Source organism: Opisthorchis viverrini (genome assembly GCF_000715545.1).
Source record: "Opisthorchis viverrini unplaced genomic scaffold opera_v5_118, whole genome shotgun sequence".
NCBI classification, from domain to species: Eukaryota; Metazoa; Platyhelminthes; class Trematoda; order Opisthorchiida; family Opisthorchiidae; genus Opisthorchis; species Opisthorchis viverrini.
This window is the reverse complement of record NW_008751774.1, coordinates 1184331-1209000: the sequence shown is the minus strand read 5'-3', so window position 1 is coordinate 1209000 and position 24670 is coordinate 1184331. Positions and strand designations below refer to the sequence as shown.

The 24670-nt window shown below is 45.0% G+C and overlaps 1 protein-coding gene across 1 annotated transcript; it reads left to right on the top strand.

Moving 5' to 3' along the window:
* Positions 1–1632: 1632 nt before the first annotated feature.
* Positions 1633–21998, top strand: T265_05961 (hypothetical protein; the record flags this gene model as incomplete). The annotated part of the gene is made up of 7 exons (XM_009171108.1): positions 1633–2176; positions 6246–6493; positions 14925–15032; positions 15123–15284; positions 15333–15371; positions 17990–18186; positions 21240–21998. The coding sequence occupies 7 exons, from the start codon at positions 1933–1935 to the stop codon at positions 21760–21762; spliced, it is 1521 nt and encodes a 506-aa protein (XP_009169372.1).
* Positions 21999–24670: the final 2672 nt, after the last annotated feature.

Sequence of the window (24670 nt, the reverse complement as noted above, 5' to 3'; positions counted from 1 at the left end):
TCGGACAGGGCAAAGCCAATACCCTGCTCCTGTTTTCTTCATGTGGGGGGATTCGATAAAGTAAAATGTGTATCCAGAGCCGGCTTCTCTTAGACTCGACCAGCTCGACTTTTCCTGCTTAGAGCGACGGCATCAATTTCTTTCTTCTCTAGTTGCATTTCAGCCTTAGAGGACGGTTCATCTCATCATCAACTCAATTCAGCAGCGTGTCACAGCTGATGGGTCTTCTGGGCGAACACGATTGTTCCTGATTTACCTTAAAATGAGTGAGATTGATGTAGGCTGTTACATTATCCCCAAATTTCCAGTGCAGGGGAGGGTGTGACTGCCTGGCTTCAAGAGAAAATGGTTCAGACTGACCACGACCTGAGAGTTAATAGTAGCACTTTCCGTGTGCAGTTGGTGTGCCGGACTTCAGTCACCTTCACTCACTTAGCATCTAGAACCAAACGTTAGGACTGCTTTTTGCTGTCCCCCATCTCGTGCAGAAGACACTAGTACGCGCCCACTAAATAGAAGACATGGCCGTCCCAGCTGAGGGTCATGCCAGATTTGCCGTTGGTCGCCATGCGCTGGCAGAACTGTCATTGTTTCAGTATGTACCGGAGCAATCCACCGTTTATAGCATCCCAGCCAACGCACATACCAGGACGGTGGTCGCACTCGAATCATGACGGCACCGAAGACACTTGAAGTCGGCACCAGATTCCTGAAACGGAAGGATGGAAGACTTGATTACCTATTTCACCGACTTTTCTAGTGGGGCAACAAGTGTAGACATAGGCCAATCTTCTAGAATAGCTCGTTCTGTTTCCATAAGGCACATGAAAAACTATTTCAGTAGCCCGTACTGTAAATAGATAAGTGATTAGGCTGAGTAATGTGGTCTCCCGGGTGCGAATGTCCTCTGAAGCATCACAGTCGAGATCAATTTCTTGGAGTCACTTGGAAGTGCAGCGGCAGGATAATATATGCGCCTCGTGCTTTGACACGATCGGACTGATCGACATCGTCCATAATGCAGTACAGTGGCTGATACAGATAGTTATCTGTGGCAAGAGGAGGAAAAGAAGAAATCTGCAAATGGGTAACCCAAATCAGTAGGGAACCACATGGGACTCTGTGCACATGGAATATATCTAATCCATCAGTCAGCTGTAACACCCTTTCGGTACCCAGCTGCCACTCAACTCGAAGGTAGCACGGTGGCTGAAATACTGCCATGTTGCCCAGGCCGTGACGGGAGATTCCGGGATAGACTTAGAAACACGAACCGTCCGGTCAATAAGTTGGCTCCTTAATCACTAAGCCATGTCTAACAGTAAATCAGTAAAGAATGTTGCAGTACCATTTGATAGAATTTGTGCAAAACTGAGCTGCTGCAGCACTGAACACAAAAACATAATCAGGCACTTTAAGCCATGGGTTTTTAGAGACGAACTGCACTAGCCCCATAGGACTGGACGATGGTATTCTCCCGAACGACACCGACTAATGTCTATCAACCACTAGAGTACGGTAATAATTATTTAAATACTACATTACCCCATCCGACCTTTGCTTGCAAATAGGATACTGGTTATTTAATTGTGCTAAACGGTGTCTTTCTGTCGTTTCTTTCCTCAGAAAAGTGGGATTTTTCGAGTTTTGACAAATGGAAAAGACTAACAGTATATTCAGTGTGGTGATACCATATGGTTATCATGAGTCCGCACGGTGCGGTTACTGCAAAGGGACACATGGCGGTTTACACGCAACCTGGGGTAGATTTACCTCGTTATTTCATTTTCATCCCATTTTTAGGCATGGGTACAAAGCGATTGACTGTGTCAGACTACCAGTACCTTATTGATCGGGGTTGGCGTCGGTAGGTTGTTTTCATAATCGTTGCACTTTTGTTCATTCAGCTCTGGCACATATTGCTATAAACCTATGAATAAGGTGACCTGTTGTCCTTGCTATACCATTCGCTGCGATGCTGCTAAGTTTCGACCGTCTCGGTCTCACAAGCGTCTTCTTAAAGCAGTTGCTTTGTTCCTAACAACAGGAGTTATGCCTAAGTTATTTGGAAGGAGTGGTAACCAATGGCGTGCCGAATCCCTTTCTGAGGTGCCGAATCACACTAATCCAGCTACACTTGGGGCCCGGGGGGACATTCCGAATACTGAGTATGCAGGTTGGTTACTTTCGGTGTGCATTTATTTCTATGGATATTTGTTCCGTTAAGACACTGTTTTTCACCTGCTAAGAGTGGAGCTATGTTGGCTTTGCCTCAAATTGCTAAATGCCATGCTCTTGTTGATTGTCTACGTTCAGCCGGGCTAGCCAAATTGTGTGGATCTTGTTTAAACCATAATGGTCCCGCCGTTCAGGCGCAGGGGGTTACCGTTTAGTGGGCCAATATCAGTTTACGGGTTCCGTGTGATCGATAAAATCACTGTAGTCTAGTATGCCATTTGTAGGCCAGTGCTTCCTTATAGATTGACGGTGCAGCCCTATGTTTGTTATTTATCTAGTGCGAAAGAAGTCAGATTCCTTGTTCGGTTTCGTCATCGATTCTTCACTATGGTTTGTTTCTTTATCGACTCATGTGCTTAAAAGCCAACTGAATACCCTCAAACGTTCTTGTTTGACACCCACAGCCCATTGTAGCTGATTTAGTTCGCCGTCATCATGCGCAGTTCCTTTTACAATTCCTGTGTCCAGTTGCTAAACATTTGTCCGTAGACAGCGCTTGGAGCATCGCTGGAAAACATTCTCGTCTGTCAATCATCGAAAAAAAAACATTCACCCGTAGGCATTTTGGTGCACAGATGCCACGCTACCCGAGGGAAGCATGAGGGTTAAGCTGCCGCCAGGTTGCCCAGCATCGAGGAAGTTCTCACTGTTAAGCACCACGTATTCGCACTCCTTTCGCTGTTAGTTTTTGTCTGTTGAACACGTAGTTGACATGTGGTCAAATTTGCACATGTACCAGCCGACTTTTACTGATTTTACAACTGCCAAATTTAAAGTGAGATTAGACTCTATTCTATGCTATAATACAACGTTATACACTATCGAGCTAATTGGGCTGTCGAAAGACCAGTTTGGCTTCTGCTGGCATGAGTGGAACTTTCCTTGAAGCGGTGAGATGGCTCAGTAGCTAAAGCGCGAATTTACTGATCGGAAGGTCCGTGCTTCAAACCCGACCCTTGCATCTCGACTCATGCCGTCTGTGCTTAAGCAATCTGCGAGAAGGATGTAATAGAAGGTTTTATCGGCTTTCGTTCACAGATGACCAAAACATTATCAGTACCAGGCGTAAACATCGGGTCACTCACATTAAGTTTCGCTAGATAATTTTATCTGGAAACTCATGTGTGATCGTTTTACTAGCGGCACTTACAGTACCCCATGGACTTCATGTGCTAAATGGAGACTTTTTCAACTCAGTTGTGACAGAGTGGTGGCGATGGAAATGCAGTCAGACAGCGAGGTGATACTCAAGCATCAATAATCACATTCACAGCTATGGAAAACCCCTGGATATCAGTGGTTATAGATGCTGATAGACCGTTCAGTCGTATAGTCAATAGCTTTACTCTGCTCAAACTATTGGGTTCATCACGCAGGCACCGTCAAGTTATCACCCCGATCCTTTTCCACTAAATTATTGTCAGTGGTTGGGTTCCTTAGCTTGAAGATCTATCCCATGTTTTGCACAGCGGTGGGACTCTAGAGCATAGCAGTTATCTACAGAAGAGAGCACCGAGTGCGAACCCATTTAGCCGCTCGTTTTATTATGAAGAGCCGTAGCTGTTTTTTCAGAAAAATTGAGAATCGGTTGAGACTGCTTGCTCATAGCAGAATCCCTTGGGTATCCTTTTTGAATATTTGTTAACGAAAAGAATAAGAACAAATGCGAAGCAGTTATTCGGCATTCGTCTGTTAAATTCCACTTTGGATCTCACCTAACAAGTTTTCAGTAAGTATTAACTTTGAAATTTCACTAGAGTGATGCTTGTTTCAACTTGGATAGAGCGTAAATTGTGTATCGACTGTTCAGTAGATCTTTAGATCTTTGAAAGCGTTAACCACGCTGGACGTTCTATTACTATTCGTATAAACGAGATGGATTGTACTGACTTTTCTCAGTACAACAAAGTGCTTAAAAAGTCACTGGAAATATCTCGACAGGTATCTGCCGTTTTTGCCCATCTTTGGACTTATTGTGCTTCCAGGTTTCTATCACCTGAACAACCCATTATGGCCAATACAGTGGCCAGACGCTCAGTTGCAAATTACCTTGTATCGTAGATGACACTGTGTCTTGAGTCCTTTACAATTTGCGAATTTCGCCACTTGTGTATCGTCTGGTGTTCAAGCAGAACATAAGATTGGTGGAATCGTTGCTTAATGAGCCCCAAGAGGGCTGAAGATAGTAGTGGGCCTTGGAAGATTTTTCAGCAGTCTAATGTGTAGTGTTAGGTTAAGAGAATGTGCTCTCATCTCTTGGATATCGTGCCAGCTGAAATACCGTAAACGACAGATTCTGTCGATACTGAATTCTTTTGAAGTAGGTTGCATTAGTTAGACGATTGTCCAACGGACTCAAAGATCAAAAGCCTCCATGATCACATACCTAATTTATCCGTTGGATGAAAAACATTTAGGGAAGCAGAATATCTGTGAGTGCTGTCGTCCAATTGACTGCGAACTCAATTCAAGTGTTCCTAAGCGAAGAAATTCTGCGCTTATGTCAAGCGAGTTCAGTACATTAATGCATGCTTTAGTTGCTTTAACAGCATCAGCTCTCTTGAGAATATCTAATTCACTTCTTAATTAGATCTTGTGTCACTTCAGACGGCAAATCAGATAATGATTTCCTTGATGGGATTAGCCAGTCGATGCCACCGTTTGTGAATTTAACTGACGTAGGTTACGCACAGGCCGAGGATGCTTGTCCACTTAGATACTATGGTATTATCGCAGGGTGGCTAAATTGATCCTTGTTTGGGAATGGACTGTATGAGAATTTTATAACGTCATCTACGAATTCCACCAGAATATACTTACGGGTGCAGCAGGGTAATACATTCGCTTATGTAACTTTTTTTGGAGGAGGGGTATCCTCGGGAGAGACCACCTTTTCATAGCGAATCATGCTTTGTTTTTAATGTCTTAGAAGAGTCCGTTTTCGTTCTGTCTTCGGGGAAGGCAACTGTAAACTAGGCTACGTGGCTGGCTTACCAAAATCTCACGTTCTATTAAACGACTCGAAATGAACCAGTGTGTGTCCTGGTAGAATTCCAAATATGACTGCATCTGACCACCTCAAAATAACCATTCATCCTTCATAGGGTCAGTATTCCGGTTAATCACTGCAGTTTTGGCTTACAGCATTATACAGGTGAGCCACAGATGGCCTGAATACTGGTACCTTGTTGTGCATCAGCTTGTCTGCCAGAAACATGAGTCATGTTGAATTTATCCCCGATTGATCGGGTAAGAATCTTAGCCAACGAAAGCCGATGATTCGGAGATTCCAACGAGTTTTGTCAGGTCATAAAATCAACGCTTTCCAGATAAGATGGATGTATTTTGGTGGGTGACGAACGAGTTTTCTTAGATAGCGCACCTTTTTCCAGCCTCAGCCGGTTTCGAACCTCTTCTTCAAACGGGTTGGCCCCGACTAGGTTTGAAACAAAATGCCCCATAGCCAGCAGATTTGTGTTGTAAGCCGCTATCATCCCGAACCGGAAAAGACCTAATGGTGAGGAACCTTTTTGGTCACCTCAGTTGTCCCTTCACGAGCCTTTCTGTATACGAATCAAAGCCCAACCACAATACTGGAGCGAATTTGTCCTGGAACAGTTCACCTGCCGGTGAAAAAGGCCATATCAGCGTCCTCACTACACTATCCCCAAAACCAACTTAGTTTATCGTGAAGCGTCAGGTTAATATTCCCTTGATGAGGACTACACGGCGCACCTCGCAGTGTTCATTGGTTGGACCTTTTTCTAACTAGTTTGTTAATTTCAATGCTGATGACCCCGCTTAAAAACTAATCTTTAGTCTTCTCAACTTTCTCCCCAAAGACTAGTGGGTGTAGTCTACGGTTTTGATTACTTTTCACAAGCCTAGAAATCAGCCAAGTTTGTGAATGATGTGCCGTTGAGTTCCTCGCTTCACATTGCCTGTTTATATTGTGGGTTGCTGACAGGTTTACCTCAAACCATTCGTTATTTTTACACGTCTTACAGGTTCACAGGAAGCGGATTCTCGGACATCTGCGACTAGCGCACGTTTTGATTGCAGTCAAACCACATCACCGGAAGTAGATACCTTTTCTACCTTCGTTATCCCTGCTGGAGATGTGCAAGATACTTCCAAACGATCGTCCACCGTGCCGAAGCTGACCAAAGCACACACCCGCCGTTGGAACGCTCGGTTGGCGAGAATGAAAGCAAGAGCTTTAAATGAGAATCGGCCCTTCGAACTTTTATTGAAGGTGCGATGTCACCCTTTTGTACACTGAAAGAGCCTAGTCCCATTTGCCGTACCAACTCACTGTATTATAATGGCGAGATGGCTCAGTGCTTAGAGCCAGAATTTACTGACCGGAAGGTCTGTGCTTCGAACCCGACCTCTGCCTCTCGACTATTCCTGGGCAATCTGGCATTATCCCAGCCCTTGTGCTTCCTTAGGGTAGCATGGCAGCTAGGCACCGAAAGAATGTTACAGCTGGACGATCACTGTATTATGTAGGTGCGTCTTTAAAAAATCCCGTATATCAGCCGGCCAAAAGCCTGAACTGTTCCCATACCTCGAGTTTCCATATTGAATCGGTACCATATGGTATGTCAAACTAGGGATAAAGTTTAATTCCCAACACATACGGGACTTGGGGTGCAGAACTGGTCGGATTCATGTAGTTTGTTTCCCGACCTAATATTGCCACTTTGTCGTAGTCGTCGGGGTTCTACGCTGCAATGACCCTGCGGGTCATACATGCAGGAAATCACTTTCTAAAAACGCAACCACGCCACAAATACCAAATGGAAGCATCCCGACGGAAAACAGCGTGTCCCTATGCTGCCGATAATCGTATAATGGCGATCTGGAACTTAGGTCGTACTACTCTCTGCGATAAAAGTGCGAAGGCAGTGAGGCGTTTCCTCCAGAAATCAGTATCTGTCAGGACGCGCTCAGACATGAAAAAGCACATGTGCAGAGAATGACGCATCCCCAAGGTCATCATCGGTGCCACACGTTACGGATTGCAAGTGCGTTAGCGGAGCTAACCGAACACGGCTTGGCAACATAAGACCAGCAGATTAGGGCTGAAATTGTTCACAACCGGAGCACCGCCATTGGCTGTACGAAACGACCATAATTGGCCATTTACGCAGAAGCTCTGTATGTTTTGTCCTGACAATACAGCAATGTCCAAGGTTCTCTGCCTTCTCCTTATCGTGTGGTTTGGCGGGCTCAGTGCTGGCGTAACCAACAGACGACCACCCACGGTATGAAAGGTTGCTTCCGATGTAACTTCCTTAATTTTAACCTCCACAAGTTGGAAAGTTTGGCCTTAAAAACCGCACATTTCACCCGATGGTTAACCGTGACCACCGGCCCATCAATCACTACGGAGGTGACACCTTTGAAATCAGGGTGTGGTGCTGCCCAAAGGACACATTCCGTGCGCTGCTAGATTAGGAGTCATAGGTCTGCCTCACTTCCTGCGTCCTCAGGCAAGGATAGCTCGCTGCAGCCAAGTGGGTCAAACGCTTCACTCACAGGCTGCCTTGTGCATCAGATCATTGAGTCAAAGGCTCATGGTTGAGAATATCCTAACCAGACCTTCTTTGACCTGGACAACCGGGGAGTAGCATTCACCTCTACAGCTCTTCATTCACTGACTCATCCTAGTACGTCCCTCATTCACGTCCTTCTTACTCATTTGGCCGTCCGTTGCCTAACCATTGCCTCGAATCTAACCTTGTGCTCAGTAAAATAAATCAATATAAGCCCTTTTTAAATTCAAGGGATTGTTCCACATTGTGGCTTCTATGATCATCTGTGTCCATTTCGGCAACAGGCGGCTGTCACTCAGACCTCTCTTTCTATTGATGTATGTTGTGTCTATAAAATGTGCATACCAGACCCCATCTCGGTCATGCATCTCAGGCCACTCAGGATTGACCTTGTTTTCTCACACTTTGCACTTCAAGCGTCCGATCATTCCAATGTAATGGTTGGTGGTTTTTCTACGTCTTGTGAGTTGTGCTTAGCTCCAGAGCCAAGTATGCTTTATGGGGCTTGATTCAACTTAACAGTCACCTTTGCGCGCCCCTGAACTCAAAATGGCTCAGAGATTAAGGCACGAACTTAGTGACCGGAAGGTGCGCTCAACCCCATTCTCGGTGTCTTGACTGCTCCTGTCTAAGCTTGGGCAATATGGCAGTATCTTAGCCCTCGTGCTAAGGTGCGCTAACCCCATTCTCGGTGTCTTGACTGCTCCTGTCTAAGCTTGGGCAATATGGCAGTATCTTAGCCCTCGTGCTTCCTTCAGGTGGCACGCACCGAAAAAGTGTCACGAACTATTATTGCGCTGTTTGGTTGACCAGCTTAAGTGGGACCAATGTATGTCGACGTATTATACGGTGTCAACATACCCTCTGACAGATAGCATCTCTGACGCTAAAAATATAGCTTCTATCGATATTTGTCACAGTTACTCACAGATACAGATATCGTGATTCTTGTGCGTGATATAAGTGGCCAGGTTAGCCGACTACATCCTTAGAAAGCTCATAGAAGCCGATCCGGGTTTGACGCTCACCACCCAAATACTATAGAGGAATTTCTTCAGTCATGTGTAGCACAAACGTTCACACCACGTGATCTGGGAGGCACAAACTGCAAACTAGCTTTCCACTCAGTGGCTGGAGAGCTTTGATGCGGGATTGACGTTTGTTTTGGTATACACTACTGAACACCGATCATGGCATTGTGCAGGCACGTGTATCTATTCTCTTCTCCTCTGGAACACGTCAATTAATGCAGGGGCATCCGGTCCAATACCTGGAAGCATCTCTGCAGCTTCATAATACCGAGATGATATGGGTAAGAAGCTTGCAGAATATGACTGGTGGTTATTTGGATGACTACTGGAGAAAAGTAAAAAGGACCATGATCAGCAACTCTGATTGAAACACGACAAACTATAACATCAGCAAACTATGGTGGCCAGTTCAGGCTCCGACGCCGAATAATGAAGAGCTTAACGATTAACAGAGCGCTGGTGGATTGCAAGAGCCCGAGAAATAGGAAAACCTTGTGTGACAGGAAATAATCTAGGTCCAACTAATCGGATCAGTTGGACCAAGGATGGTGGCTTGTGGCGAACCTATGCCTGAAGAAGATAAGGCCTCAGTTCATTTACACAAATGTCGCTTTGAATGGTGGGCTGATCCTCATCAAACCATCCTCCAGAAGGAACAAATGAACCCGAATGGTATGTCGAAATCATTTCGCCGTCGAAGACCGTAGTCCAGTGTAAAATCTCATTGTTTCACCGCAACCAATTACCCGGCCCTGATTGTTTGCATCCTGCACTCCAAATTCTCTGTAATGAGGAAGGAATACCCAAGGAATGGGCGCCCTGTGGGAAAGTAATGCAAGGACATCGTCCTGAAACCACCGATCATCAGTCTAGCGGCAATAGCTTCCAGAGTGTTCTCTTACGAAGGTTGGTCAGTAAGATTTGGGAGAATCAAGGTTGACTTCGCCGTGTCCTGGGTTGCATCGATCAAATCTTCACTTTGCGATAAGTGCTGGAAATATACCACTCCTGACGACCAACAGTGATCACCCTTCTAGATCTCAGGTCTGATTTTCGGTCGGTCGGTCATCATAAACCGTCTGACGATGAACGTCTCTTCTAGCTTCTTGTCTCTTATAAAGATTTTATATGCTTTCTCTTGTCGGCGCGTACGTATCTATGACAAATCCTCTCTGAGTTCACCACATGCAGTGGTGTTAGGCAAGGGTGCCCTCCTTCGCCCTCTTCCTTTAACTTCGTTATCGATATGCTCCTTGAATCTTCTTTAACTGCCTCTAAAACCTCGGGTATCGAACTACTACTAGGGCTTTCCCTCACGGATAATCAGAACGCAGACGATATTGCTGTTTTTGATCGGACTGTTTCAAGTAACCTCAATAATTCTGCTTCACAATTCGGTATGACCTTCACACCTGTAAAGTGCCCCCGCAAGACTGGGTAGTATCGAACTCCGACCTCATGCTTTCAGATGAATCGATCGATGTGGTGGATAAGCTCGTCCACCTGCATAAGTTCCTAAGACGAAATCACTTCCCGAATTCGGAAGACCACTGCAGCGCTCGCCAGCATCTGATATTTGCAGAGCGCACGTGCCACCAGGTTGACTACCAAAGGTAGAATGTAAAATCCCACAGTCAGATCTGCACTATTTCATGGATCAGAGACGCGGCCGCTGTGTGTGGAGGGTCTTGGGAGACTGTTTGGCCACTGCTGCCTCTATAAAGTTACGGGGGTCTGATGGGAACATAAGATTAGTGATACCGGAGTACGCTAGGTGAATTAAAGAAAGTTCTTTCTCTTTCGTAGATCAGATGATCACACTCCACAGGTACGCTGCTCAGGCCACGTACTTCATATGCCATAGAACCATCTGCCCGGTGAGATCCTTCGCCCAAACTTGTATCGTGTGGAGACGGCCGAGATATGATAACAAAACAGAAAGGTCCCTAACAGTCTGCTCTCTCGCGCTAGTTACTACCGTGTTCCCGGATGGGGACCGTGGGACAAGACAGACCAATAGTTAACGACCCTGACTGATATGGCTGTGCCGCGCAGCCAATTACAATCTTACATCAAAGCTGTCGATTCACTACGTACCTCTCACTTCCTGCCATACAGAACAAACGGATCTGTTTGTTGTCAGTACACGGTTTGGGCCATCGCCTCCAACGCGTGGTTCTCAATTCCCCATTTGCTTTATTCTCAGTGAACGAAGCCGTAGAAGCTGAACCCACTGCATTTCGGTGCCTGGCCTGTGAGGTGAAAAGCTAAACTTGGCTCAGCAGTATTTTTTAACCCTGACCTAGAAAAATACCTCTGATGGATTTGTTCATAATTTCACTCCTGTGGCTGTTTTTTATATTTGGATAATTTTCTATAGGTTGACTGTCACGAGGTAAGCAAAATAAAACAGGGCTGGTAGCCAAATTAAGAACAGAAACCTGTTTTTGGCTGAAAATGTTTGCTAGAATTGTAAGCCATGAGTTTCGAAACTGTCCAAAACTTCAGGTGGTTTAGTTTTTGCAGTTCTTCAATGGTGTCCTGTTGTGACAAGTAACTGGGGCATCCAAGTGCCGTTTAATTGCAACTGGCTTTCTTTCACCCGACGCTCGTTCAGTCTCTTGAGCACAACACCGTTCGGGGACAAATTGAACATATGTGGTGCAAAGAATAAACTATGGCCACAGCCAGCTGTGGCTTACAAATGCCTTTCATTTGGTCCATTCTGTCAGTCTATGTCGATGTGATGAGCAATAAGGAAGCAGCTGGTACTTTGAGATGGCTCAGTGGTTAGCGCACGAACCGAAAGGTTGGTTGGAACCCAACCCTGGCATCTCGACTGTTATTGTGTAGGTCTGAGCAACCTGGCAGTGTGTAAACCCTTGTTGTATTGTGCGGTGGTGGCCGAGCTATTGGTTACGCCTGCACTGCGCCTGCCAGACTACGCGATAGGGAGAAGACAGAGAACTGGGGACACGGCTGTATTGCCAGGACAAAACATACAGAGCGTCTGCGTAAATATATATATATAGGATGACTAATTGGCCAAATATGCTCGTTCACCTGTTCGCTCCGTACAGCCAGTGGTGGTGTTCCGGTCGTGAACATTCTCAGGCCCACTACACTGGTCGTGTGTTGCTAAGCCGTTTAGTGAGAGCCGTGTTTCGTGGGAGCCGCCAACTCACCTACTTTCCGGACGTGTCGAATCGATGGTGACCTTGGGGATGCGTCACTCTCTGCACATGTGCTTTTTCTTCTGTCTGGGCGCGCCCTGACAACCCTCCATCGGGTGGCATGATGGCTCGGCACCGAAATGATGTTGCAAGTGAACGATTATTAACTATTATTAGTTGGCACTTTGCTGTGACCGGATACCAATAATGTGAACGCAAACGGCGCGTACATTATGTATCCGTTCAGTTGGCCATACAGACATGTCTAGTGTACGCTGTCTACTTGCCAGAGAAATGGGGTGTTGATCATCGGAGAAGCTTGGCCATCCAACTCTGACTGGTGGTTTCTGCCAAAATGGTATTGCCACGATAGGTACCTCAGTAGTGACTACCTGGAGCAAGGTATTTGTCCTACAACCTCTTCTAGAGGCACCTGAATTGCGCGTGACAACTTTATCCTTATCTGCAAACCAGTTATCCGCCTTCTCGATTTTGAGCACAGCAACTGTGATCAAGTGTCGCAGTACAGTGAGTTCCGTTCTCTTCACGGCGAAAATCTCATCCATCGTCATCATCATCAACAGCTTGACATCAGTGTCCAACAAGGATGTTTGACCAATGCTTCATCCGCCCTGTTCTATTGGAAGTTTCCGTTCCTGACTTCATCGTCATTGCCAGCTGTAAGAACCGCGTTCCTGACGTAGGAAAGTGCGGTATTGAATTGCAACTGTCTGGCAAACAGGTAACGATACTGCCTTTATTGTCTCTCGCAGTATCTTTTGCAAGGGCACTCGTGAAGGTTGTGGGCAGTCTGATATTAGGCAATAAATACGAAACAGGGTCTCTCTCTTACGTGGTTGCTCAATGGGTACAACTCTGACTAAGACAGTCTCCTGGTCCTCCAGATTGGGGATTGGAACATCTATGGTGACTTGCTCCTCAGAAATTTAGGTTGCTATGACGCCCTTCTGTCTTGGCCAAAGCGCCCAAGGATATCCACGAATTGCACATTTACAGACCGTTGTGCGCTGTAATCAGTCGCTGCACGAAGCAGAATGGACTAACGAAAACAGACTACTGCTCACGCCTTCCTTGTAGCTTTCTTAAATATTCGTTCTCCCCGTCCTTACTCCGTTGCCAGCGCCACCTCCGCAGGCCCATTCCTAAGGACTGACAACTTCGTTCGCCGCCCATTTCTGTTAGCTGCGATATCTGCTGTTTGTTCGGTGGACACGGCCTTAGACACTTCGAGATCAATCTTCAACCCCCAACGCTCAGTTCATCTGGCAGCCTTTAACGCCCTCCGAAAAACAGACTGCTCCAGCGTGTACGCTGAAATTACATGTTGATGTGTGTTTTTCGTCCAAACCAGCACTCATATCCCAAGTAATGTTGCACTAACCCTGACGGTAATGTGACAGGTGAATTCAACGTACAGTTCCCAGAGGCCAGAACTGCGTTTTCCAAGTTGAGATGCAGAGGTCGGGTTCGAACCATGGACCTTCCGGTCAGTAAATTCACGCTCCAACCACCGAGCCACCTCACTACTTTCGGGTGATCGAAACTGTAGCAGCTGGAACCAATGTTCTAATTGTACACAGTCTATATTTGTTAAATTGTATTGGTCGGCTACAGTACGGTCGATATTGTTGTACGGCTGTGAGACTTGTCGACGTTCGGCGGAGGTTTGAGACATCTTCAGGTCTTTGACCACTGTTGTGTTACTGGAATTGATCGTAACTGGCGAATTCGCAGTAAGGTTATCAGAAAAGCTGGACAAACGGCATCTCACTCAAGAAATGCATCCAGTACTGTAAGCTAACGTGGCTGGGTCTGTCGAAAGGAATGTTGTTTTCCGTACCTAATTGTGAGTGGCAGAAACCTGGAGGTGGATGGAATATGACATGGCGCAAGCGAATGTAGGAAACTTTGGCTGCCTTTGGTGCTGTTCGTCTCCCACTATGGAGTTTCTTGTAACCCTCCCTATGTTTGGCTGGAAACACACCTAGGATGTTTGTGGTAGGGATAGACTCTCCTATTTCTTCCTCTCTCCATTATAAGACTGTTCTAATCTGTTTATGTGATTTTACGGCTGTGAAGTACCGGTGTCCTTGTCTAGGGTTGCTGTCAATAATGATGATGATAAAAACTGCACAAACATTGCAGCTATCTTCATAGTCGTGTGATGCACATGGTCTGCTATCATTGAGTCCTGAAGGACATCAGCAACGTACCTACCACACTGTACAAGCTAATGTTCTGGGGTCCCCATCTGTATTCAGAAGGACATCTTACAGCTATTTTATCCGTATTTGAAATCACTAGCCGGTTCTTTTTGGGATGCAAGCTTGAAACCTTCCATATGGTAAACATACTTCAAAATCGGAAACACTTTTCCCCATTACTTAAAGATTAAGAATGATAGGCTCAAAAAAGAAAACGTTGCAATAGCCATCACTTAAGGAAATGGTCCGTAAAGCTACGCAGTAATGAAGACAGGTCATTGGAAGCCATCCATGTTACACTCGCGTTGATACCCCGAGACTGTGACTATCCAGTAGAGTGCTCCTGAAGAGCGGAGACTTTTCCAGCACAGACCAAATTCGCCTGAATGGATTTTTGTACAGATTAGTGTGAATGGGATGCGATGATACATGCATGTGGTTCTTCGCCTGTAGGGCTGATGATCTGGAAATCCCATAGTTCATTCATGAACATCACTGACTACGTTCATGGATTCTGACAAGTCACATTGAATTGCGTTCATTCTCTTTCGAATGAGAACTGGGTTGGTGGCCTGAAACTATTTGGCCGGAACACATTTGTTATATCAGCTTATTCTGCACGGTTACAGATAGCGTTCCCACTTTTTCCATGTTCCGAGTGGCTATGAGCTCCTTTTTATATCTGTCTGACTTTAGGAATATGAAGAACGGCGTAGGCGGCGTCTGGCCAAAAACGCTCCAAAGGAGCTAGAGTACTTTCTCGCTCAAGAACCAAATAAAGGACAAGGAAAGCACCATATCGAGGTAAACGAATGTTTTTGTTACTAACTTGCGCTATTTATGTATCCACTATTGCATTCAGTATAGTTTTGTTCGTTTTTTTGAATCCGGCAGATACGTTTGGTTCGAAGCTCACCATCAAGTAATGAGTTCAACTCTACACTGGACACATCTTACCAGCTTTATAAAAAGTATCAAGTGACCGTTCACGGCGATAAACCTGACGAATGCACCATGGGGTGCTTCACTCGGTTTCTTGTCAAATCTCCACTAGTAGTGAGTTCTTCTTAATATTTTACAACCATATAATTGGCTTAGCCCTAGACCTTTGGCTCTTCCTTAGACGTGCAATACACTCCCAAGGTGAGTCCATCTAAACAGAGGACACTACTGGAGAGTGCACAATGGCATTCACCGTCAACGTCGACTTACTGTGCTATCCTTCTGAATAGAGACTCATTATCCCATGGCGATGTATTTTGGAGTAGTTACTGTGTGTGCTACATTGTATTTGAATGAAACACATGTTGGCTTTTGGCTTCATTGTGGTTGTAAATGAGAGATCAGCGGGTTTTTCGTCGAACTTAGAGGTGAATATGCTATCACTTTATTCGGACTATTTTTGTTTGCATAGCGGCACACAAGGCCGAAATGATGCTAGGGTCGCGGAAAACTTGTCTCACTGACACCGCTTGCTTTCGTGTGTAGTTCGTCCCGTTCCAAAACATGTCTATTTCAGGGTTATTGTTTTGCCTTCAGGCCTCCGAGGTTCCCGCCTCTTTGCCAAACAGGATATTACTCCTAGCCTAATCACAGCAAGTATGCAGCAAAACGAATGGCAATGATGATGGCACTGTGATGATGCTCTGACGAACACTTTGGCTCCTTCCAATGTCTATGGTGGCTGGTACCGAGTGAAATTTATTGACTACCTTCTTACAGCTGATCTTCTTCCATTCCATTTTCGCTTTAAAACTTTGCAAACAACTGAGTAATGCAAAAATGCGTGGTTTGTTACTCGGACTGGTGCGACTTCTCATAGGGAAAATTTGCAAGAAGCTATCGCGACAAAAGCATATTTTTGTTGCCAGATTGACTAGTGATTGATAAAAAATTACCCTTTCTGTGATAGGTCATCTCTCTCACCGTGGAACCTAAATGCGGACACGTTTATAAAGTACGCTATCAACTGCCGCCATGTACGATTCTAGCTAGATATTAGTTTCTTAGCATAGGCGAAATCCTTTTGCTTCTCGGGGGTTATCTGGCACCGTGACCACGCAAAGACCAACGTGACTATGATGATGAAAATTCTTTGATTACGTAGAACTCATGTGCACGGTGAACTCAACATACACTCACTGTTCAGTCTGGATGGGACCACCCATCTTGGCCATGCCGACCTCATAGTGTTCATTTCCCACGGTGGAACTGTCTGTTAGTGTAGTAATCTACTGATACTGTGAGATCTTCGGGTAGAGTCCTCACATTAAAGGCCTCTGTTACGAACGGCTAAACAATAACGTGACAACCGCATCAGTGCAAACAATTCCGATCAGTAGGCCTCGACGGACAATGCCATGTTCTTCATGTCAGACAAGTAAGAGAAAACCGTTCGTTTTTTCGGACTTAAACTTTGGGCTGCGAGGAATTGTGATTAGGATCAATAGGTTTAGGGAATATGTGGCCCCGTACCTCTGGATCAGTGGTTCCAATTTCACCAGGAATCACACATGATGATGAAGGCAAAGGCTTCATTTACGAATTTCACATTTGGTTAAGAACATAATATAGGATTTTCTCATTCAAATCACGCTAATTGGAGCAAAATATGGCTATGCTGTTCGGCCGCGTAATTCAATCTTTTAGTTGACACAATATGTAGGAATAGGGTCAACGATGCGGCCGAGCATTCTGACCGATTTGATGCGTCTGGGAAATCCCTGATACTAATTCCACCTGGGATATTCAGCAGAAAAGTACAGGTTCACTGACATTTTTATTCCACATGCACCTTCACAATTTATGAAGCCAACATACCCTCCTGGGCAAATTTTCCACAATCCTTTAGGACTTTCAAGCACCCTGTGAAGGGCTAGATAGTGGCATATCCCTGGTAAGTCGAATGGAATAGATCGAATGTTGCTATTTTGACGGCTAGGTTTGGAGTCCCATTTGGGTTTCCTCAAAGTGGCTGCTAACCCCCGTCTTTGTAATCCGTGCGCATGTTTCATATGGGCACATGTTTTTCGGCGTACACGGTAGGACGAAAGAGGTATCTCCCTGAAAGCATACCGTAAAGAGCTGAACTAAAATGGCTTTTCCATGAAAGTTGTCTCTGAAAGTGGAGAGGACTGTAAGTCGTCGTGGCTATTCATTTTATTAGGCTTCATCAGAGTTCTGAGACGTCCTCACCTTCGGATAGTTTTGGGCTCTCAAAGCGGCGTTCTCGCACGAAACGTTTCGCTGTATAAGTAAACAGTCAATATGTCGATGGAACACCCATCAGATCGTAAAAATAGTCTTTTGGTGCGTGGTTCCTTGTTTCACACGAGGCACGCTTCGTAGTGGACAAACGAAAGCACGTGTTTCTAATGTTTTTCGATGAATATGAAAATGAACAGATGTGAACCATCAGAATATTAGGGGGAGGGCAGATGGACCATATGCAGTTCAGCCTGTCGTTAGGTATACTTTTGTGTGTCTACTAGCGTTTGAAAACATGGCTTATATTTTTTTACCGTTCCACTTGAAGTGAAATTGTTAAAATAACTGCCCTGAATCAGTTCATTGGATTGCAAGCCAGCCTAGAAAAAGTCGATTTCCTGTCGTCCAGTTTACTAGGAAGTACATGAAGGCTTTGAGCTTGTTTGAGCCTCATTCCTTCACCTTATGCTCGTTGTCTTGTTATGTCTCGCCGCTAATCACTTGCTGTTTCTCTTTTTTTTAATTATGATGAATTTATCCTCATTGCTCTTCAGAGTGACGATGCAGGTGATTCGCCCAATACAAGCAGTGTGCCATCCATGGGTTCGTATCATCAACAATACTGGTTGGATGGGGTCAGACTGATTGCAGTCGGGGTTATCGATATTCTACCCCGTTGTTTGTCATCCGTTTACCTCTACTACGATCCAGACTACTCCTTCCTACATCTGGGCACTTATTCCGCCTTACGGTAAGTTCGAAGTCTATTTGCGTGAAATAGACAAGTAGTGTCGCAGCGAAATCAAATGGATAATCATGCAGTTACTAGAAATTTATGGATATCGAAGATCTTCACCGTTCGCGACTTAACGTGTCTGTTTTTTGTGTCATCGTACGGAACTGGATTTGTGGATGTTTCGTTTCTTTCGAATTATTTCCTCTCGATTGAGATGCCGAAAACATTTTTGAGAGACAATAAACGCGTCTGTTGAAGGAGAAACTAAAGTTCCACTGATAAGGTCGAATGCCACCCCGTTGCGTTCCGTAAGTGCATTCCTACCTATTCAATTCGGTTTAGCGTAGCCAGCAAATGGGAGACGAAAAGGATTAAATCGTTGTATGGAAAGCTATGCGTCATTGTTAAATATGTTGAGACACTCAGGTCACTTTGGGCAAGCCCAATTTTGTGTAGACACGTGATAGTCTTGTAGGTCACCTTGCGATTTATTGTCCAATGGCTTCAGTCGCAGTTTTTTCATTCGAACGATAACTAATGAGGGCTATTTCTCTCTTAGGTGTGGTCACATCTGCTGCCCATAGATAGTATAGCCAACCCACTTCGTACTTTATCGATCTTAGGTTCCTTTCCGAATAGTCTTTTGTGTAGGGATGTTGGGTAAAGTCAGAATGCTTCCACAAACCACCTTCATTAGTCATCACATATTTAGGCGTTTTGAACTTTAAAACAAGCAATAACCTGGTTGATTTTCGACAGCAAACACGCATTTATAATGAATGATTTTTTTCTTTTCGGGTACGTACTGAGTGATATGCATGTGTATTGAACACCTCTTTTGAAGAACTGTGGCACAGTTTATAAGCGAATGGAATAGTAAGTTGAAACGGCGATGCGGGTTGTACCTTTTCGGTTGATAGGATAAAAGTTCAGTGGGACAAAACAGTAGTGAACCGGCCGATGAGGGAATTTCTAGCATTCAGGAGATGATGGATGCCTCGACTGGAAGGACACAATATCGATGGAAATGTGCAGTCAAAACGTGTGTGTGTTGGCACTCTAAGTGCCAAAGAGTGGAATTCTGCATGGCCAAGTGACCAAAATTTTGCAAAAGCAGCCGGTTACAATTTGTAACAGTTGCTCTGTTTGTTTCCGATGAGCTCACTCCAGGGTTTCATAATTGGCATGTTTGTAGAACCAAAACGTGCCCGAGACATCCATCGACCAAAACGTCAAAAAGTTGCTATAATTCTATTTATCTCACTTCACCACTTCACACAGAAGAGCTGTTAGTATCCCAACGAACGGTCAGATGATAAGATAAAGGAACCGGATTGGCCATCTTGATCCAAAATACCAGGCTGAGTGTAGCCGGCGGACTAGCGTGTTTCGTTTGTTATGCAGCAGAGTTTGATCTTGACACACTTGCCAGTTTGTTTGCCCGGCCGGTAGCTTATTTCTCCACTGCTTTTTCCGTTTACTGTTAGTTGTGATATTGAACGGACCTGTTCCGTGTAAAGTCGAAGCTGTCCTCGCTCACTTCAGCTCCTTCCCAGGTTTGTTCCACTGTGCGTTTTGGTAGCAGTTTTCTTAGTGCATGTGGGAATCAATGGGAGTCGGTCGCGTCCATTCTGAAGTCTGGATCAAACGATGCAGTAATCACTAACAGGTCATTCAGTGATTTGAGGAGCGTTTGTATTCATCAACTATATGCACTGGATTAAAGACCAGGCCCCTCAAATCTCAGCCATACGGGGCCTTACTTGTTGGGACTGGTCTGGTTGACGTGGGAAGAATGATCAACAGTTTCAGGTTGTTTCTACCCCGAAGATCGTGAAAAACAGTTGTTCAGTTGTTCTCAGTTACTTTAGCAAATGTCAAGGTCTCATGACTCAGTAGAAACGAATAGACCTCGGCCTTTCACCGCAAGGTCTCGTTATTCCCAACTTGGTTTGCCTTCCGTATTAGCCTCCTCCTAATTCAAACTTGTGACGGTGTCTGGAAGATCATGACAGCCTTTACATCCTCATCTAGAGTTCAGATAATTTTTATATCCAGTGAACTCGGTTAAATGCATCACTGTATCACGTCATTTGCAGTTTCTTGATTAATTGACTCAGTTTTTCTCCTCATGTCTTGGATAACAAGTTTAGACAGTTGCCTCGCTGTCACAAATTCGGACCAATATCTGACTTTCTCCAACCCCTCCCAAGCGGAGCTAACCTCACCGCCGGTATACTCTGTTGACGAATTTCGCCAAACCCTGTTGGATCTTCCCTTCGAGTTCTAGATATGACATTGGGCTCTTTGGGCTAAGGAGCCTTCACTGCATCCGTTCTTAATCATGTGTAAGCTTGGGCAACCTGATACTATCTGGGCCCTCGTACTTCCTTCGGGTGGCATGATAGCTGGGTACATAAAGAGTGCTACAGCTGAACCATTTTTACTATTGGTTGATCTCGTTTCTCTTGTGAGCTATGCGTCTTAGTTTCCAGTAGCTGGCTCCTGTTGCCTTCTGTTTTGCTGAGATGCTCATCTCTCGTCACTCGGAAGGTTGGTGGGCCTCCATGTGTGAGAACAATCAGTTTATCACCTTGTTGTGGGAGTATATTCAGTCACAAAATGACAGTCCCTTTTACCGACATTTTGACATATTTCACTTCACTCTTTAAGCTAACTTAGGTAAACGGGCGAAACTGCGAATTGCTGGAGCAGCACTCTTTGTTTTTGCTTCAACAAAAAACTGAATTTAGCGCTTCTCCGTGCAAACATAGTGGACACTGCTCCACTGCTAGCAGCTTCCGCTTGTAGGAATTACCTCCTGAACATGCGGACAATTATCGCTCATTTTTATAGTGTTCCTTGGGTCAGAATCCAGTCCGCATATGATCTATTACTCGGCCTACTTGAATACCAAGTTGAAGACTTTCTTCCGTATATGTGATTTATGTGTCTGTTGTCTACTGGATTTCACTCTATCGCAGACGACTGTTTTTACAAGTACAGATGCGGCTGTAATTTTTAACTTACATCCAATCCTCTTTCCCCTAAACATCTCTACCCTACAGAGAACTGGGCTTCGTTCGTGATCTCATCCGCACTCATGGCCTTACCTCTGTAACCCCACACCCCCTGTACGTTCACTTTGATTCCTATTATATGGGCTATTACATTCGATCCTGTCCTAAAATGTCCTACAAAGCGCAGTTCCACCCCTCCTATCTGGCCTGTCCTGAGACCTATATTTGGGTCCCCGTGAAATCTTGCTTGCAACGCTTGGACAGCGCACCTGGCGGCAAATATGCCAGGTTTTCCGACGAAAGCGCCACAGATGTCCACGCCATTTCAGAACCCCTGGATCCAGTTGATCTAGATAGGAAGATTGTGTGCCGTATATCGTCTAACGATCGGAGGCGACGGCGTGAACGGTTGCCCCCTGAGCCCGAGGATGATAAGCGGTTCGGCGTACCTGTTACGCTTGATTTCTTGAGGCGGCACATCACACCAGAGGGTCTCCAGATCTTCAGAGAATGGGCAAAACTCTTGGGAAGGCGTGCTTTAGATGGGAACTTTCAAATTGTATTTGGTTGAACATGTTCTCTACCATACTACCCTCACTGTTGCACGACTTAAACCTGTACTTTTTGTGTATCTGCCATTTGTCTGGAACAACACTGTTTTTCTGTTTATTTTTTCCTCTATGAAGCTTGCCCGAACATGAGTTCATTCATCTCAGTCATTTCAGCGGATATTGTAGTTTGTGACAATGAAGAGCTCTCTGCTTAGCCTCTACTGAACTGCAGTGTTTTCGAATTGAATAAAATAACCCGTTATGATCAGTTTGTGTTGCCCCTTTTACTATTGAAATACTGCTCTTTTTCTGGTGGGGGGGAGGTTGAAGAAACTTGTTGAGTTAGATATCGAATTAGTTGGAGAGGTCTGATGTTGTTACTGATGCTTTGGTGGAAATGAGAAATTGAACTGAAACAGGTGGTGCGATCGTCTACGTTTTCGTTGCAAATCATGGTGTGCGAATGGTGTTTGTTAGTAGTATTCCGTTTAGATCCGTGTCCATTCAACTCTCTTTCTTAGCATTGAAGTTGAACTAAGTCAGTCCATCCACACTTGTTTGATCAGCTTTGTTAGGACGTGTTAGCTGACTCGGACCGACTTAGGTGCCTGCTGGTGACGTAGGTAAACGATGTGACATTTGAGTGCAGTAACCTGATGTCTTCAGATAAATAGTTTTACATAACCACATTCAGTGCCACGTTATTATCAACAACAATAAGTGTACGTTTGTGTTTCATTAAAACCATCGGAATCGGTCGGTGCGGCACTTAATGGCCTCCAACTTGTAAGGAACTTGGAGTTGCAAGCTTGCATTTCAGATCTCAGGTCAAGTCAAAACCTGTGGGAACTCCGAGTGTACATGAGTGGGTAGGTGAACCTAGCGAGAATGATTTGGTAGCTTCAGTAACGTAGGGATCAGCAATCAATTAACCTTACAAATAAATATGGCAAAGCCTGTCACGTGAGGTTTGATGGCTCAATGGGATTCAGTGTTTTGCATCTCACTACTTTTGTGTTTTTTCCACCACTATCATTATACTTAAGGTTTGTTTTCTCATGACACCTGTCAGTGACTGACCATAAATTGGTTTATTCCAAGTAGAACTAAAGTGAGGTCGTAGTGCCCTCTTTGCGTAGTGCATATTACCGGATAGGAGGCTTCCTGCAACAATGACCTGGTTGGTTGTTTGTGGCGGGGTAAATGCGGTGTCAGAGGGAGATCGTGTTGATGACCCGATTTCCCGAGAGAGAAAAGTGTGACGGAATCGGGTGCTTGGTTTCCTCTGGGTCTATGTTCGAGAGGTTATTTCGAAAGTTGTTTTCATCTGCACCATTAACTTAGCTCGAAAACTGAATGAGAGAGTCCTCGGCGGTTCGAAGGATAAGTCTAGTGTAGAAAGAAGTGATAATGAATTAGGATTAAGCTTACAGCACTCTTGCCTGCGATAAACACTGGTCACTTAATTTGGTATCTGAATACGGATGACCAGTATCTGAAGCAAATTTGCTAATAAACAGCGGTTGGTTCGCTAGCCACCTGGGCATACCTGGTAAGCTTAAGTTGGCCTCACCAGAGCTGTGTGCGGACCCTCGGTGTAGATCCAGCGCAACAAGATGGGTGGAAAACAATCGGAGGACCGTTGATAACCTTCGATCGTCCTAAATATCTTGGCATAGTAGGAACTACTGGCAACAAACGCTTGTCCATCATTGAATCGTCAATTTCTCTGAGCTTCGGTATGATTACGAGTGTTTTTCGGGGCACCCGCTTGCTCATCCGTATAACATACTCGTATGTAGTCTGAACCGGGGTTCAGATTAAAAAAACATTCAGTCGTCTGGTTGAGGGGTGACCTGCCACCTTGTCAGCACTCTGTGACCTTGAGGAACGTGCCTAGCGCGACTAATACTCTGGCGTAGATGGCCAACTCCACGTGCAATGTCTAGTCAAAACCTTTCACACGAGTGAACAGAACGATGAAGTCCTGAACACCGAAATCCTCCAAGAATACTAAAATAAACTGTGGTGCGGTGCTAAATTTGCTGGTTAGACCTTTTGAGGAGAATGGCGGAAACTCACGGGCCGAAGCTATTTATTTCCAGTCATATGTAGGGCGGAGTTCGAACTTAAGGACATCTGAAGTCCCTCTACTTGAACAGTTTTCGAAAAGGTTTTCTAAACAAAACTGTGACTTTTTTGAGACCATAGGCGGACCCGGCATTGCAGAAGTGCCTGAAGAATGGCTGTCCACGCGAGTAAGAAGAGTTTATTGACGTTGTGCTTTAATGCTGCAATTGGCCAAACCATTCGGAAATTATTCACTCTTCCCAATGCATCTACGGCTGTTTGGACTTCAGTAGCGTGTGGACGCTTATCTCACAGACCTTGAAGGTCATCGAAGTATTCATGGTCGCTGGACATGAACAGGTGGATTAAGATTTGTTCCAGTCTTTGCTCGGTAATTATGCGGCACCTTATCCTATGCTTGACAAGTCCAGAAGCCATATGGTCACTAGAGTAGTACCAGTTTTGCCGGCATACTCATAGGTTGCTCCAAGAAATATTGATGCAGTATTATAACGAAGAAAGTGTGGAATAAAGTGAGGGTTGAAGGAAATGAACGGGGAAACCAATATTATGTTTAAACCAGCGGCTGAACCTTACTGAGCGGAGGAAGATATCCAGTTTGCCAGTGAGTTTAGGCTTGCACCCATAACATTGATTACACTGGGCATCCGCTCTACCAGAAACGGTGGAAGAGAACTAACCGTAATTTTCCCGTAGTTCAAAATGTAGTCTTCGTTGGCCGCTGATGTTAAACTCTCTCGCGTTTCCCTGCAGCAGATAGGGACGAAATTGACCTTATCTTATATGCGCAATGCCTGAAAACATAAACGAGAAATTCTGCTGGGTTCCACGTGAGTA